This window comes from Dasypus novemcinctus, chromosome 17 (assembly GCF_030445035.2).
Source record: "Dasypus novemcinctus isolate mDasNov1 chromosome 17, mDasNov1.1.hap2, whole genome shotgun sequence".
NCBI lineage: Eukaryota > Metazoa > Chordata > Mammalia > Cingulata > Dasypodidae > Dasypus > Dasypus novemcinctus.
Genome location: NC_080689.1, coordinates 96,922,496 through 96,937,948, shown reverse-complemented (window position 1 = coordinate 96,937,948; position 15,453 = coordinate 96,922,496). Strand labels below are relative to the sequence as shown.

The following is a 15,453-nucleotide window of genomic DNA, read 5'->3' as shown; positions in this document are numbered from 1 at the left end:
ATAATAAATAGAATGACCAGAAATGGTTAAGTAGAAAGCAAAAGGAAAAGCAGATAGTGTTTAAAAGAAATTTTGTGGAGAACGTAAAAGATTTGGGGGAAAAAAAGTAAAAGAATGACAAATGGCATAGTTGGTCTAATACCTGAACACTGGAGTGTCTCGAAATCCAAAAGCAAATCCAAATCCAAAGCAAATCCAAAAGCAAAGACTTGAAAGAAATGCTAAAAAATTACAATTTGTTTTTTTTCCCCCTCTGGAAGGAAATTCTTTGAAGCTGCGTGTCAGAAGTGCATGCTGTGCACTGACTCGGAAGGACTAAAAGCAAGGGATATTCTAGGAAAATTAACCAGGTTAACCAAAATGTGAAAACATTTACACTCATATTATGTGAAGGAATTAGAATCTCATCAGTGTTTTGGAGAACAAGATTTTGTGCCAGATGCAAATGGGGTAACATTTGTGGAATGAAATGTGAATCATGGTTTTATACACAGCAACACCGCAGTGTAAGTGAAAAAGGCCCTGAAATTCACGTTATCCTGCTAGACCAAGATGAGCATTTTTGGCATGACCCATACCAGGTGACTGAACATAGTTCAGTAAATGAAATTTTAAAAACCCATTGACAGGAGGGCTTATGATAAGCTGTCAGTTTCCAGTTATTTTTTCAACAAACACTCAATGAGGATTCCATGAGTGAGTGTTTCACCTTGGTGGGAGCCAATACGGAGACCAGATATTATAATTCATATAGCTCTAGCATTGCTTAGGGTACTTATCGGTATATTTATTTATTACATAAAGAATAAGAAATATAAGTAGTAAAGGTACAAAAGTTGTTTCATATGGCATATAACATTAAAAGTAAAACTTATTTCTAAGACTTCGTCTCAGTCTTTGGATTAAAAACTAAAGTGCCACTTAGTTGTTCATTCATAGTGGAGTAGAAGGGTGAGCACATAAGTGTCGCCAAGCGCCATAAGATCTCCAGTTCTACTCAGCTTCAGGCTGAGGTCTCCAGCTCAGCATCCTTGTAGCAGTCAGTTGTAGGATCTGCAACACAAATACAGGATCTGGACTCACTCAGGTGGCACAGAGGTGGTCGGAGCTTGGGTTTCCCTGAGGTGGTTTGTAGGACTCAAAAGTTATCTCAGACCAACCCTGGAGAGGTGATCTTTGGCCCATGATATCCCACGAGCCAGATCCAGAGGGACTGAATTCCTACTGCTGCTGTCTGCATAGGGTGCTGTCTGTGACTAAGAGTGTCTCTAAATTTCCAGGCAATGGGCTGTGACCTGATTGCTAGATTGGGCACCTTTCAAGTGAATGTCCTCTGGAGAACGAAACTGATGCAGAAGAAAAGATGGGCTCAAGTCCTCTAGAAAGAAAAGGCAGAGGCCCATCTCCCTGGGCCAGGTGAGGGGCAGGAATTCTGAAGGGAGAGGCGTGGAAGCGATAACCTTGCTCCCTCCACCCTGGTCCTCAACAGCATCCAGTGGTGAAAGCCTCAGATCAAAAAGGGACCGATTCCTGGAGCTCTTTCCCTAATTAACAGTTTCATTCTAAATCAAACACTGAGCTTACTGGGCAACCCATTTTAATATAAAGTGACTGTGACGCCAAAATCATATAGTTTCTTACATTAAGATATTCCAACATGTAAGTATTACAAAACACTCATCATAATCTAACAAGAGTTATTACTTAAACAATATAAAATAAATAAGGGGACTTAAGTAACATGCAGTCCTCTCTGATTTTCTCATTCCTAGCAAGCCCTGCAGGGAGATTTCCTTTGTGCTTTGTGTTTGTTTGAATTCTACATACATGAATAAATTCTAAAGAAGTACAGCTTGAGAAAATGAGTGTGAGCTGAAGTGGGACGAGGAAGGAAACTACAGAGGCTTAGGACCCCAAGGCTTGGGCAGCTGTGACTCAGGTCCCACTGAGGTAGAAAACAGGGCCTCAGTAGCTACCCTGTTTGCCTGAGAGTGACCCCACTGTTCTGGGTTCTGGATTGAATAATGGGCAGCCATAAACTCATGCTTTCATCCTCATCTGCACACCTTTGGATGTGAACTCATCTGTGAATAGGGTCGTCAGAGATCTTACTAGTGAAGGGGAGGCCAACCTGCATCTGGGTGACCTTAATCCTATACGCTTGGAGTCCTTCCAAAGAGAGGAAGACTAGACAAATTCAGAGCAGGAGCACTGGGAGACAGATGAAGACAGATGATCAGGTGATGGAAGCAGAGGTTGAGTTATGTGTTGCTGGCAGCATCAGGGAAAGCATCATCATGCTGACACCTAGATTTTGCTTCTAATCTCCTAAACTGACTGTCAATTCCTGTGTTTACCCCAGTTAATCACTGGTATCAGATAAAGCAGCCCTGACCAACTAACTCAGGCTAATTCACCCCTTCCCTGTGAGAACTGGTGGCACTCTAGGTCACTCCACAGTGTACACCACACTCAGTAAGAAAGACAGGAGGATTTGGCAGGCCTTAGGTGGACTGGGAGGGCAAACTTTGGTCCTGAAGAGGGCTAGAGCCCTCTCCTACAAATTAAGGAGCCAAGGGAAGGCATAGCTGATCAGCTTTAGGGCTTACATGGAAAGCACTTCTACTCATGGGGAGAGATTCTCAGGGCACCCTTCACTTGCCTGTGCTCATTTTCCCCCTCAGATTCCTATCTCCGCCTCCATATTCACACACAGCTGCAGGCACTCCAGCAAGCTCCTCATGAACGCTGAATTTCCTGAAGTGGCAAAGAAAGTTAGTGCATGTGGACTTGTTTCCCTTCCCTCTTCATCCTACCCACTACTCCACACTAACATCTCTTCTTCCTCTTCTTCCTCTTCTTCATCTCTTTTTACATCATTGATTCCTTCTGTGCATTCCCGGAAAAGAAGGTCGATGTAAACAGACTCCTCCTCCTCAACGAGTGTAGACAGCTGCAGGGTAGAGAACACACTTGCTTTTCCAGAGCCATATGTGGAGGAACACGGCAGTGAAGGGAGAGCCCATCCCAGAACAAACTTCCCAGGGGCCAACCCCACATGATGTGGGCCAATGCTTCAGACTTCAGCACAACTTCTCACCTGGGCCATTCAGGGACACACCAGTTGATTTATGGTGCATAGTAGGGTTGGAAATCCATGCAATGTTAAAACACAGTAGGTGAAGAAGGTGGAGAAACATCTTAAAAACATTGCCAATTGTATAACCTCACCTTCCTGGAGGCTACCAGGGCCTTTGAGATGACAATTGTAAAAGGAGGGGGAAAGAGAAGAGCTACGAAGAAATGCTTACAAAGAAGAAACAGGAAGATTTTAAAATTAGGCAAGAAGAGGAAATAAATTACATGCATATTGCCATTCTCTACGTCTGACTCTTCTGAGTCCGAGAAAAACGCCTCTGAGTGAACCATTGCGGTGACCGTGATAGGGTGACCTTGCAAAAGGAAAGGAGAAAGTTAGGGTTCAGGGGAGAATTAGAGCCCCTATTGTCTTTGTCATACCGTGACCTGAGCTTGGCACCCAATTCTGTCTGTATCACCCCAACTTTCTTTGGGCCTCGATAACGTCTCCTGTGCCCTGTGTGGTTGGCCTAATGTCAACAGGGTCCGTTTACCAGACCTCATATACTATAATTCTGGGGAGGAATGCCCATTTCCTCCTTGTCCTCAAAGAAGGCAGGCATATTCTCTATGTCTTGCTAAGCATGATGTTGGTTTCCTTTCCATCATCTTGCCTCAGAAACTCCCTGCCTCTCCTCTCTCCCAATACTGCTTATTTCCTTTATTCTTGTCTTCCATTCACATTGTTTTTCCTTATGAGAACACAGGGGAATGATCAAGTGTACCATGCCACCCTCTCCAATCAATGGATTGGCCAATTACCAATTCAACCAATTCCAGATGCAACACTCGGGATCTGGAGTTGAATCAGATCTTGTGGAAGAGAGCTACCACCAACCCCCAAAATCAAGTGATTTTTGAAGTGTCTGGTATGGCTTTAGGTGTGAAGCAAACATTCTGTCCTCTCAACATCTCCATAGGTTCCAAAAAAAGCGATTTAGAGAGGATTAACAGGAAATTAGACATAAAGTAACTTGTCCACGTTCCCTTATCTTGCAGGTGTGTTAATAGCCTTGTGTAGAATGTGTGGCCATTTAAATGAATTGAGCCTTCTAGGTTTCATCAAGCCTTCTTAGGCCTGAGTACCTTGGGTGCTTTGAGAAGCCTGCGGAAAGGCACGGGGAGAGAAATGAATATTGCTTGAGAAACAGGGCACTGCTGACCATAGCACTGAACTCAAAGAGCAGGAGGAAACCTGTGGCCCTGCTGCCAAGAGGCTCTGATTTGGGCATACTCAATTCCAGAGCACCAGCCCCATAGGACTGTGAGAGCCAGTGTGTGAAACAAGTCAGCGGCCCATTCACACAAGTCCTCAGAAAGCCTGCTGGGCTTTGGAAGCTCTTCTGGGGCAACTGGAATCAAACCATTCTCAGTCGTAATTAAATTTAGGTTTCCAAACTACACTGGCATTTTGCATTTGGGTAGGAAGTGCAAAATAGTAGTGAGTTCAATAATGTGCTTTAGCCACACCTCTCAAGGACACAGGTACATGCTAAGCCCAGAGAAAATGTTCTTCATGGCTTCCAACCCATGGTTAACCTTTAAAGCAGGATCCGCAGTAAGGATGGAACATGAAGAAAGTTAAAACTAGATCTAAAAGTGCACGGGATGAGGCCCTACTTCTCAGGTGCCGTCTGTCACTAGCTAAAAACACTTTGTCCCAGGTCCAGGTGAGAACCTGACCCGCTCCATTGAAGTTCAACACTTAAATCCAAACCACGATTTCTTGTATCAGTTACTATGGGATGCTAAGCAAAGGAAACCAAAGTTTTGTTGTCAGACTGTTGAGAAGACATGAAAAAACTAACCCATGGGAAGTTAATTTTTAAAAAAATACATGGAAAGTTCATTTAACACACAACACACACAAAGCTCACGGTCATTATATCTCCTACTTTTATGTTATTGAAAACGAAAAGATGAAAGCAGGCCCTCATAAATATTTCCTATTCTTTCTAATGTCATGCCCCCTTCCATAGACTCCAAGGCACCAGGTATAACTACTGATCTTGGTATCTTCTCCATTGGATCCTTCCTTGAGAATTGTAACCTACCTGGATTGTCGTCTTCGTCATCACTGCTAGTGGAGTCATACTTGCGGTCCGCAAGCCAGTCTTTAGGAAAACAAAGATCCGCAGGAATGTTATTAAGGATTGGGCCACTCCCATCCCTCCCTTCTTCCTTGAGACCTTGCTGGCTACCATAGGAAAACCCAGCTCTCTGCCCTGGGTTCTAAGACCTTCCTGGGCCCCTCTGGAGCCTGAGGCCTTAGCAAGAAAGTGCAAAGTGCTTGCAAGTGAGGGAGAGGAGGGGAAGGTATCAGCTCTCAACTTCTCACTCCCTTATTTAGCTGGAAAATAGAGCACTGACCTCCAATCTTGTCACCCTGAAATTATGACTCTTTGGACATGCTCTGTCTTAGATGAGTTCAAAGCACAGACCTAGTGCTAGACTCTGGGTTGCTGCCTTGGGGAGCATTTTGTGAGGATGCACATGTTCCCTTCTGCATCATCCCTACCACAGCTACCAGCACAAATGGGTATTGGGCTTTAGCAAAACTGCAAAAACTAGAATCTGCTCTAGATGCCCTGGCTGTGTGAACTAAAATGACAAATGTTGACAAATTCATAGCAGAACTTTAGAGACTCTGCCAGGCAGAAGAGACTTGAAGAAAATGTGTGGATTAGGAGTCAAAGCACCTAAAATCTCAAGTTCTTTGGACTGTATCCATTAAATGTCCAGTTCTGAAGACTTTTCTTCACCTTCTCAAAACTGCCCTGTCTCATACGTTAATGAATGGACATGTATGTCTGCCTTTCTTTCATCCTGACCACTCGAAGTGCTATGAGGTATAAGTAAAGCCTTATAAAGCTTATTATTAAGCCAAGACATATTATTACATCCCAGAAAAAGCGTCCTGTACCACATTTCCGTCCCTGTAGAGCTTCATGAAAATTTTCTTTGATGTTGATGAATTATTCTTGAGTTATTGAGGTATACTTGACATATTGTAAGCCACACTACATATTGTAAGCCACACTAACGTAGTACATAATTTGATAATATTTGACATATATATTTATCCATGAAGAGATACTGATGGGATTTATTACAAAGAAAGTTGACACTAGTCGTTGTGCTGTTTGGTGTGTGAAAAATTCAGAAAACTCATTAAAGACTCACATTTGTACACATGCCCATTGAGAATCAAAACATGTATTCTGAGAATCACATCACAAACATACACGTGTAAACCCACACCACTTCCATGCAGACAAACACAAGCCAACTAATCAGTACTCAACTTCTTAAGAAAGACAACCCTAGTTCTTACCTGGAATATCCATTTCATTCACCACACCCAAATCCTTATTCCCTCAAGGAGGTTGTCATCAGGAACCTCTTTAAACTCAATCGACAAGGAAGATTCATGTTTTTCAATATCTGAACTTTTTCTAAGCAAATGTAGGATTTCAGAATACTTACCATTGTTGCTTGCTCTTGGGACTGGCTGCAATTTTACAGAGAAGATAATGCCGTAAGGATCAGAACTTAATCTATAGTGCTACAAGAGGCTTGTGTTCTCTTGGTGACTTTAGAATACAAGAGGGAAAGAAGGAAGTTAAGGAAAACCAAAAGCAGGTATAAAGCATGAACAGTCCTGGATGATGCATTTTTCAAGTCCATTTTGATTACTAAGTACAAAATTCTTAATTCCAGGTGAAAAAATTTCTGCTAAAGAATGTCCTCCTGCCATATGGTTTATAACCTGATGCTGCCATTTATGATTGCCCCCTTCAAACCGGGATTAGCTCCTAATACATGCCCACTGAACACTGACGCACCAAGCATTTGAACCTCTCATCTATATTGTACGTGGTCAAATTTTCGTAACTGAATTGGATTAGAAATGAAAGAAGCCAAGAATGCAGTGGTTCTATCTCAGATAAAGAAAGTTGGCCTTACCTTGGTGTAAGTAAATGGAATGTGCTCTATTGCCTGGGCACTCAGAAGTTCCTCCAGGAGGCCCTCCGGGGGAGCTAGGAGAACAGAGGAATAGCATCAGTACATTGGGGTAGTTGCTCTGGGTTTAGTCAAGAAGCATTGCTTGACTTGGACGAGGGATTAGAATAACAAGGAGGCAGGTATTCAGCAAGCCTAAGTGAGCTGCTAAGGAGTGGAAGGAGGGCAACAGGGAGGAGCAGCAATACAAAGGGAAGCAGTCCTTGGCACTGTAGCTAAAGACATCCCAAAGCACCATAAAGGGAACCTGCAAAGGTACTAAAGAAGAGGATGTTGTTCAATGACAGTTTCTTACCACTCCTCCTGCCCATTTTGAAGCCCAATGTTATTGTTGAACTTTGAACATTTAAATACTTGTAAAGTGTGCAACTATCATGGGATATGAACAAAAACCCAACCCACCCAAGGGGAACACAACTGCTGAAAGTACTGTACAATGTGGACATTTTTCTTCCTCTAAAACAGAAGGACCCCTCTATTATGCCCACATGGAAGGTAAAATCAGGATGCTTTCCACAGTAAAGAAAGCATGAAACCCCTAGTTTAAATATCTAGATATTTTTAAAAAAGAAGTAAAGTGATACCAAAATACATACCGTTTTCACTTACTCCTGAAGCCACCTACAATTAGAGAAATGAAAACACTCTGAGGACTGGAGCAGGCTGTATAGTGTTTGCACAGTTGGTTTACTCTCTTGCTGCCTTTAGAAAACTAGGTGGGAAACGGGTTGAGATGAAGGCCCAAAAAGTAATTGTAACAGACACTTGTGGAAAGACACAGCATTTCCTGTTTTATGCATCTCTCCCATCTATTGAGGAGGAAACCTAGCCCTGTAATGTAGGGGGGACTCCTTGAAGTTCCTCTTGAAGCAGAGATGTTAGTAAAAGTTTCCAAATGAACACTCTCCCGACTAAGGAAATCATAGACATCACCTATAATTATTTGGTCTGATTTTCATATCTGAACTCAATTGGCAAATAAAACAAAGAAAAAAAAATAAAAACCAAAAAAACTTAAAATCAGCAATTTGACAACAGAGAAAGAATGGGTGACCATACCTTGGAATTTGATGGAACCTCCTCATCTTCCCTCTCACTGGGGGACTCATCCAGCAGGCCCTTAGGGGTTCCTGGGAGGACACAGAGTAAATGTCAATACATTGGGTGGTGTTCATGGGTTACTCAGGGACCTACCCTGACACTGCAGGGGGCAAGAAAATAGGGACCTGAGGGGTAATAAGTCTGTAAAAATATGTTGCTGGGCCATCCTCCTTGGTGGAAGAAGGATGGTAAAGGAGAAGAGGAACAGGAAAAAAATGAGAAATGAAAACTTTTTGTCTGTGTACCTAAAGGTACCCAAATTCAACATGATATATTCAATCTAAAAATAGTATTAAACAGATGGTATTACTTACAGAGCTCCATCACTTTTCCTTCCTGTTTTTTTAATAGTTGTGTTTTTATTATTTTCTTTACGATTTACTTTTTATTTCTCTCCCCTTCCCCCCCCCCCCCCCCATTGTCTGCTCTCTGTGTCCATTCACTGTGTGTTATTCTGTGTCCACTTATATTCTTGTCAGCATCACTGGGAACCTGTGTCTCTTTTTGTTGCGTCATCTTGTTGCGTCAGCTGTCCGTGTGTGTGGTGCCACTCCTGGGCAGGCTGCGCTTTCTTCATGCTGGGAGGCTCTCCTTATGGGGCACACTCCTTGTGTGTGGGGCTCCCCTATGTGGGAGACAACCCTGCATGGCACTGCACTCCTTGTGCGCATCAGCACTGCACATGGGCCAGCTCATCACACGGGTCAGGAGGCCCTGGGTGTGAACCCTGGAACTCCCATGTGGTAGGTGGGCGCTCTGTCCATTGAGACAAAATCTGCTTCCCCCTTCTTGTTTGGAATCTAGACTTGTCAATGCCCTTTTGAACTTTCCAAGGTCATTTCCATCTCCACTAATTCAAAGTGCTCCTACTACAATACTAATCTGTTGTGTAGTGTTTTATTTATTCCTTTATTGGTTGACTGGATTTAATTCTAGACAAGGTATTCTTTTGTATTGAGTCACTAACATGTGTCATAAAGATAATATTTATAGGGTTTGTCATAGTACTCATGGACTACCATTTAAAAGTACCCAATGTTCATATGATATTTTTCCTTCATCTTCCTTTTCATTACCATGTTTTTGTATTCATTGTGTGATGTGCCTCTCCATGATTATATGAGCCATCCCACAGTGGGAGAGTTAGGATCGATTGAAGGTTGAGCATGAATCTCTGTGCTAGCTATAAGGGAAACTTGAAATAAGAATGATGAACATGAACCTAATGGCTAAGAGGGAATTTGAGTTCTTACTCATTACTCTTCCTCAAATGAGCAGCTCACAGAATGATTTTTTTTTTAATGGCTTATGGTGATAACGTTATTAAATAGATGAAAATATCTCTCCAATCCTTGTCTGTCTGCTCGGGCCATGTGCTGAGCTGTGACCCAGTACTGGCAGCGATTGGCAAGCTTGTCCCACTGAAACCTCACGAGTCTGAGAGTCTGTGAGTTTACCAGCAACATGTGGGACTCTCTATGTGTTTTTCACACTAATAACTGTGAATAAGTATCTTGTAAAATGCACCTGCTAACCTGTGTTATGTGACCCCTGTGAATATCTAATACATGAGTGTCATGTTTAGGAAATGCCATGGGCACCTACATTTATATAGGCAGTGGAAATTCCTTCATTGTCACTAGTGACCCATACCTGTGATTAGGTAATATTCAGTAGTTCGGAGTAGTAGTATAGGGGTTACATGCCTCAGTCCAAATCTTATCTCTACAACTTAGGAATTTGAAATCTCGGGTCATTAACTTATGCCCCTCAGAACCTGGCTGTAAGGGATAGGGAGAGTTTACATAATTCCAGGAATGATTCTAGTGAGATGTTTACAGGTTATTATATGCAATATGTGCTGTGGTAATGTGATGGTGTTTTAGAAAGGTTTCGATGACAGTTGTCCTGTGTATGTTGGACCCTTCACTTAGGGAAACACACAGCAATGCCCCAACACACACCTTCTCAATCCCTCCAATAGGCTTCGCTCATACACACTCCATGACTGCCATAGACACAAATCCATTCGAGTCAAGTGAATACATCTACTGAGTGAACAATAGAGCATGACCACATTCCTTATCAGGAGGCATTAATGTTTAATGTTTAACCATACCTCAAAAAATCCCACCAGTAACTGGAACCACCCTGGCTTTCCAGGCAAACCTAGGATCAATGCCCTGCTTGTCTAATCCAAAATTACCTCAATTCAGCAATTCTAGATATGTACCTGTTTGACTTTCTCCTGGGGCCACCTGCAATTAGAGAAAACCTTATGAGGATCAGATCATGTTTCGGCTGTTTGCAAAGGATTTTTGCTTGATTTGCAGTATTAGAAATTCAGATGTGAAGTAGGGGTCAAGCAAACCTGATGAGCAGGTGTAGCAGACACACCAAGAAAGGCATGAGCTTTTCCTGGACGCACATTTGTTAAATTCAATTTGGGTGGCGATTACAAATTCTTAATCCAAGGAGAAAAAAATTGTAGCTGAGCAAAAGCCTACTTTGTCAACTTCTGCTCCCCTTTGTGGTTGATCTCTTCAATGATGGATCAGTTAGAAGAGCCCCCACATGATGCTTCCCACCCCAAGGAAATGGAATATTTCATCTAATATGTTCATGGTTAAGTATCCTCATCTGATATCAATTACAGTGGAAGAGACCAAAAAATCAACTTTAGACCAATGACTAGTAAGCTCACCTTGGCTTTAAATGGGACCTCTTCATCCTCTTGATCACTTGGAAGTGCCCCCATCAGTTGTTCCTGGTCTTCTAGGATGACACAGAATGACTCAACACATTGTGTGTGTTTCTCATAAATTTCAAAGTAAATTTACAGCCTTGGACAAGACTCTTAACTGTGTAGAGGAGGTAGTTTATCAAGCATGCTGAGAACTGCTGTGGGACCATCTTCCATCATGAAGGAAGGATGCAAAGAGAGCAGCCAGAAAGAAACAAATATATATCCCTAGCTCTGAAGCTAATATCAACCTAAACCTTCTGACCATACCCAGTGTACAAATGGCACTGAAAAACATGCTATGCTTCAATGCCTGAGTCCCACCATCCCTCCTCTTTATAGTATATCTCAACTTAAGTGCCAGTATCTTCTGGACAACAGCAAATGAATTTCATCTCCACGCCACATATACAGACACAGCATTTACCATTTGTTCTACAGAAATTTATCACTTGATTAGAAGCAAAGTATTCTGGTGGTCTGGATTCCATTCCATGTAATGCATTCTATTGCATTTATTCACTAACCCATTGGGATAAAGATAACATATCACAGAAGATTGGGAATACTAAAATCTTACATTTAAATAGCAACACTTATTAATCAGATGGTTTTACTTCCAGTCTTTCTTTTCCACACCAAGTGTGTGTAGCCATTGAAATATTGACCGTGCATCATTGGCCATCAAATATGGGATAGCCATTATGTAGGGACATACAGATTGAGTGTCAACACCCACAAATGCAGCTCTTTAGGAACGTTTCCACAAGGGGTTTGGACACCAGGTTAAGAACCAAGATGTGTCTGCATTCTTATTTTTCAAAGACCATCTTGTGGGACTCGTGACTTGAGTGCCTATCGTGTCCTTTGGGATGATGCTGTCATATGTACTAGATTGTCTTCCCGATGCCTATCTGCTTCGGGTAAGTTCCTGAGCTGTGACCTCAATCCAGTTATCATGGATCACGTCATCCTATGTGATGCCTCATGACTCTCAGAATTTGGAGCTGCTCATTAGCATGTATGATTACTGTGTCCTTTGAGCACTAATAACTGTATCAAAGTCTGTGGTAGCCAGCACAGGTACTTGGCCTAGGTCATGTGACCACTGAGGCTACTTTATAATGATGGGCAGTTTTGGTCTCTTTGTAGGCTCATGTAATTCTGGTGTATGCATATATACAGATGCTGTAACTCCCTTGTATGGTTTCTAGTAAGCAGATGGTTGAGTGGCAAGTTCAGGTCTGTAACTCAAAGTATTATGACATGTGACTAGGTTCCCATTTAGTACCATCCCATTAGCAGTGCAAGAGCTTGGGATATTCACCTTTGCCCTCAGTTTTCCATCCGTGTTGTGGTCATAGAAAGCAAACCCCAGGTCCAGCTTTGGTGAGTGTGGAACAAGTTCATGTACATAGAACGTACAGTGGTGATGGGGTATATTTGAGAAAACTGTCCCTGTTGTCCCTGGTAATTGTCCAGTCTAAATGGGTTATAACATCTGGGAAACTGCTCATGGTTGCCCCCATATGCACACACACAAAGTCAAAATTACACCACAGAAACTCACACTAGGCCCCCCAAACCCCCATGCATGCAAAGCCTGCACAACCTAAAGAGACCACAGACAAAACCACAGACTGTAGGAACAAGGGCAGATTCCCTTCAGAGAAACCATTTCATCGTCACCATGATGCTTTGTCCAGGATGTCCCCAGCTGAAGGTTTTCTGGAAGTTCCTTATTTCCCCTCTGTTTTGCCCTCGGATGTGGGATTAGCACAGAATACCTACCGTTTTCACTTTCTCTGGAGTTCCCCTGGAATTGCAAAAAAGAAAACACTATGAGGATCCTATGATGTCGAGTAGCATCTTCTCAGGTATTGGTGATTTTATGAAAACTGATAGGAAGCATTCGTAAAGTCAAAGGCCCCATAAATAAACATGGAAAATACATTAGGAATGGCTCAAGTGTTGCCTCATGGATATGACTTTCCAGACCATTTTGATGGGAGTTACAAAAGTTCAAATCCAAGCAGAATACTGGTGCTGAGGCACAAGCCCACTACCATATGCTATATAACCCGGTGCTTCAATTTCTAATGCCTTCTTTATCAGGGCTCTTTTGGTAAGAGAACCCTTCGAAATATCCTTTCCCCTGACCAGTGGCTGGTATCTATAATTCACACCATCATATATTATGATATTTACTCAATTGAAAAGGACAAATAAGAGAAAGGAATATTTCTGTCTTAGACCAAAACAGATGACCTTACCTCAACATTAGGTGGAACCACTTCATCCTCCCTGTCACGAAGAGGGTCCTCCACCAGGTCTTCCAGGGGAGCTAGGGGGACACAGAGTAACAGTCAGTACAGTGGGGTGTGGCTGATATTATTCAGGGATCTTTGCTTGACCCAGACAGGGGCTTGCAATGTGCAGGCCCGTGGTCAGGAAACAGGGACTGTGGAGTTACCCAGACACACTTCATGGAAGAAGGAGACCAAAGAGAGGAAATCATGGGCATCAGAAATAGGACCCTTGGCTTTGTAGTTAAAGAGAGTCTAAATCAGTGTGAAATAGCTCACGAACAAGTGGTCCTAAAATGTACAATATGATACAGTGATATGGCTCCAACTCTTATCTGACCCATGCTGAAATCCAGCAAAATTGCTGGAATCTCATTGACATCATGAGATACTGCTTCACCCTCACAGATCTTTGTTGACCTTGAGTTTCTCATCTGTTCTACAGGATTTTTAAAAATTTTCAACAAGTTAACATCTACATAACATAAAATTTGCCAGTTTACCCATTTTTATCTATACAATTAATTTACTGTCATCAATTAATTACATGTCCAATGTTGTGTTACCATCCCATCAAACATTCAATTCCAAAATTTTCTCATTACCTGAAACAGAAACTGTAGCCATTAACCAATAAGCCTAATCTCCTATCTCCCTAGCCCCTGGTAATAAAGTCTAATCTCCTTTTCTTTCTCTGAATTTTCTTTTTCTTATATTTCAAATAAGTACATCGATACACTGTCTTTCTTTCATCTCTTCCTTATTTCCTCAGTATAGTGTTTTTAAGTATCATGCATATAGTAGGGTGCATCAGAACTTCTTTGCTTTGTGTGGCCCAGTCCGTGGAGATGCTTTTTTTTTTTTTTTTTTTTTTTTTTTAACTGATTCCCCTATTGCTGGACACTTGGGTGGTTTGAAACTTTTGGCCATTCTGAATGATGCTGCAACAAACACTGAGTTTTCAAATACCTATTTGTGTCCCTCTTTTAAGTTAAATTCTTTTTATACATAGACCTAGTTGTTAGATTGCTGGTCCTATGGTAATCCTGTGTTTTTCTCAATGAGAGATTGCCAAACTATTTCCCAATGTGGCTGATCCATTTTACCTTCCTTCCACCAATGTATGGGCCTTCCGGTTGATTCACAGCCTCACTTATATTTGTTATTTTTCATTTTATTTTCTCTTAAAAACATTAGCTACCCTACTGGATATAAGGGGCACCTCATCGTGGTTCTGACTGGCATTTCACTGAGGATTAATTATATTGAGTATCATTTCTTGTGCTTATTATCAATTTGCATGTATTCTTTCAAGATACATCTACTCAAGACTCAGCTAGTTTCCAACCCAGGAGTCCACACTCCAAGTTTACCTGCTTTGCTTAACAACAGCCACATTATTTATGTATCATCTCCCTTTTGAACGAATCTGACAAAGCTGGCAAAGATCCTATTGTTGACAGCCTAAGTGTAATGCCTGTTCTTCTGAATGGATGAGTTTCCTGACTGTTAACAGAGACCCAGTCAAGTGAGATGAACAGCAATTACAAATGATAGTGGTCTTATTTATTATGAAGTCCTTTGTCCCAAAATGCATAAAAATATCACTTTGGATTATGTTTTACCTTAATTATAAGTGTCTCAATTGATATATTTGCCAAGTCATGGAATGAACCATAACTTAACTTTGAACAGAGTTCTGAGTGAAGAATTAGGAGACCTTTATAGTGACCCCAATGTTGGCAGCATCTAAATGGGAATATATTTCTTCGCTGTGCTGTATGTGTGTTTGTGTGGGGTGGAGTGGAGAAAGGAGGGGTGGAGAAAGGATTGGGAGAGGACTGTTTAGAGAGGTATAATAAGACACTGACCAATATTTTATCAGGGAGTGCTCCTGTGCAGTGCCTACACGATGACTGAAACAGTGATTAAGGCATCTAGGAAATGGGTAATTTTCAAATGACACTTGAAGCAAATGACAAAATAATTTTATGTGTAAGACACCAAGTGTTTATCATAAAGTTCCAATTCTTTGAGTAATTCTCAAAGAAAGAAAAATGAAAAGGTATCAGAAGACAATGTAAATACCAAAGCATTTGCAACAAAGTTTTCATGAACTCAAAAGGGGAAAAGAAATAAAAT

General features: G+C 41.7%; 2 protein-coding genes across 2 annotated transcripts in view; one reads left to right on the top strand and one right to left on the bottom strand.

Annotated features, from left to right (window-relative positions):
• Positions 1–15,453, top strand: part of LOC131273836 (uncharacterized) — a 100,832-nt gene that overhangs the window by 29,629 nt on the left and 55,750 nt on the right. The gene's annotated exons all lie outside the window — the stretch shown is intronic.
• LOC131274098 (uncharacterized) lies at positions 767–13,354 on the bottom strand. The gene is made up of 13 exons (XM_058279090.1): positions 13,279–13,354; positions 12,797–12,821; positions 10,967–11,037; positions 10,496–10,520; positions 8,221–8,291; positions 7,758–7,782; positions 7,105–7,178; positions 6,625–6,649; positions 5,193–5,252; positions 3,364–3,452; positions 2,835–2,953; positions 2,663–2,757; positions 767–1,053 (listed from the first exon to the last, which is right to left on the bottom strand). Exons 3-13 carry the CDS (start codon positions 11,018–11,020, stop codon positions 1,004–1,006), a joined length of 687 nt encoding a protein of 228 aa, XP_058135073.1. The 5' UTR covers positions 11,021–11,037; positions 12,797–12,821; positions 13,279–13,354; the 3' UTR covers positions 767–1,003.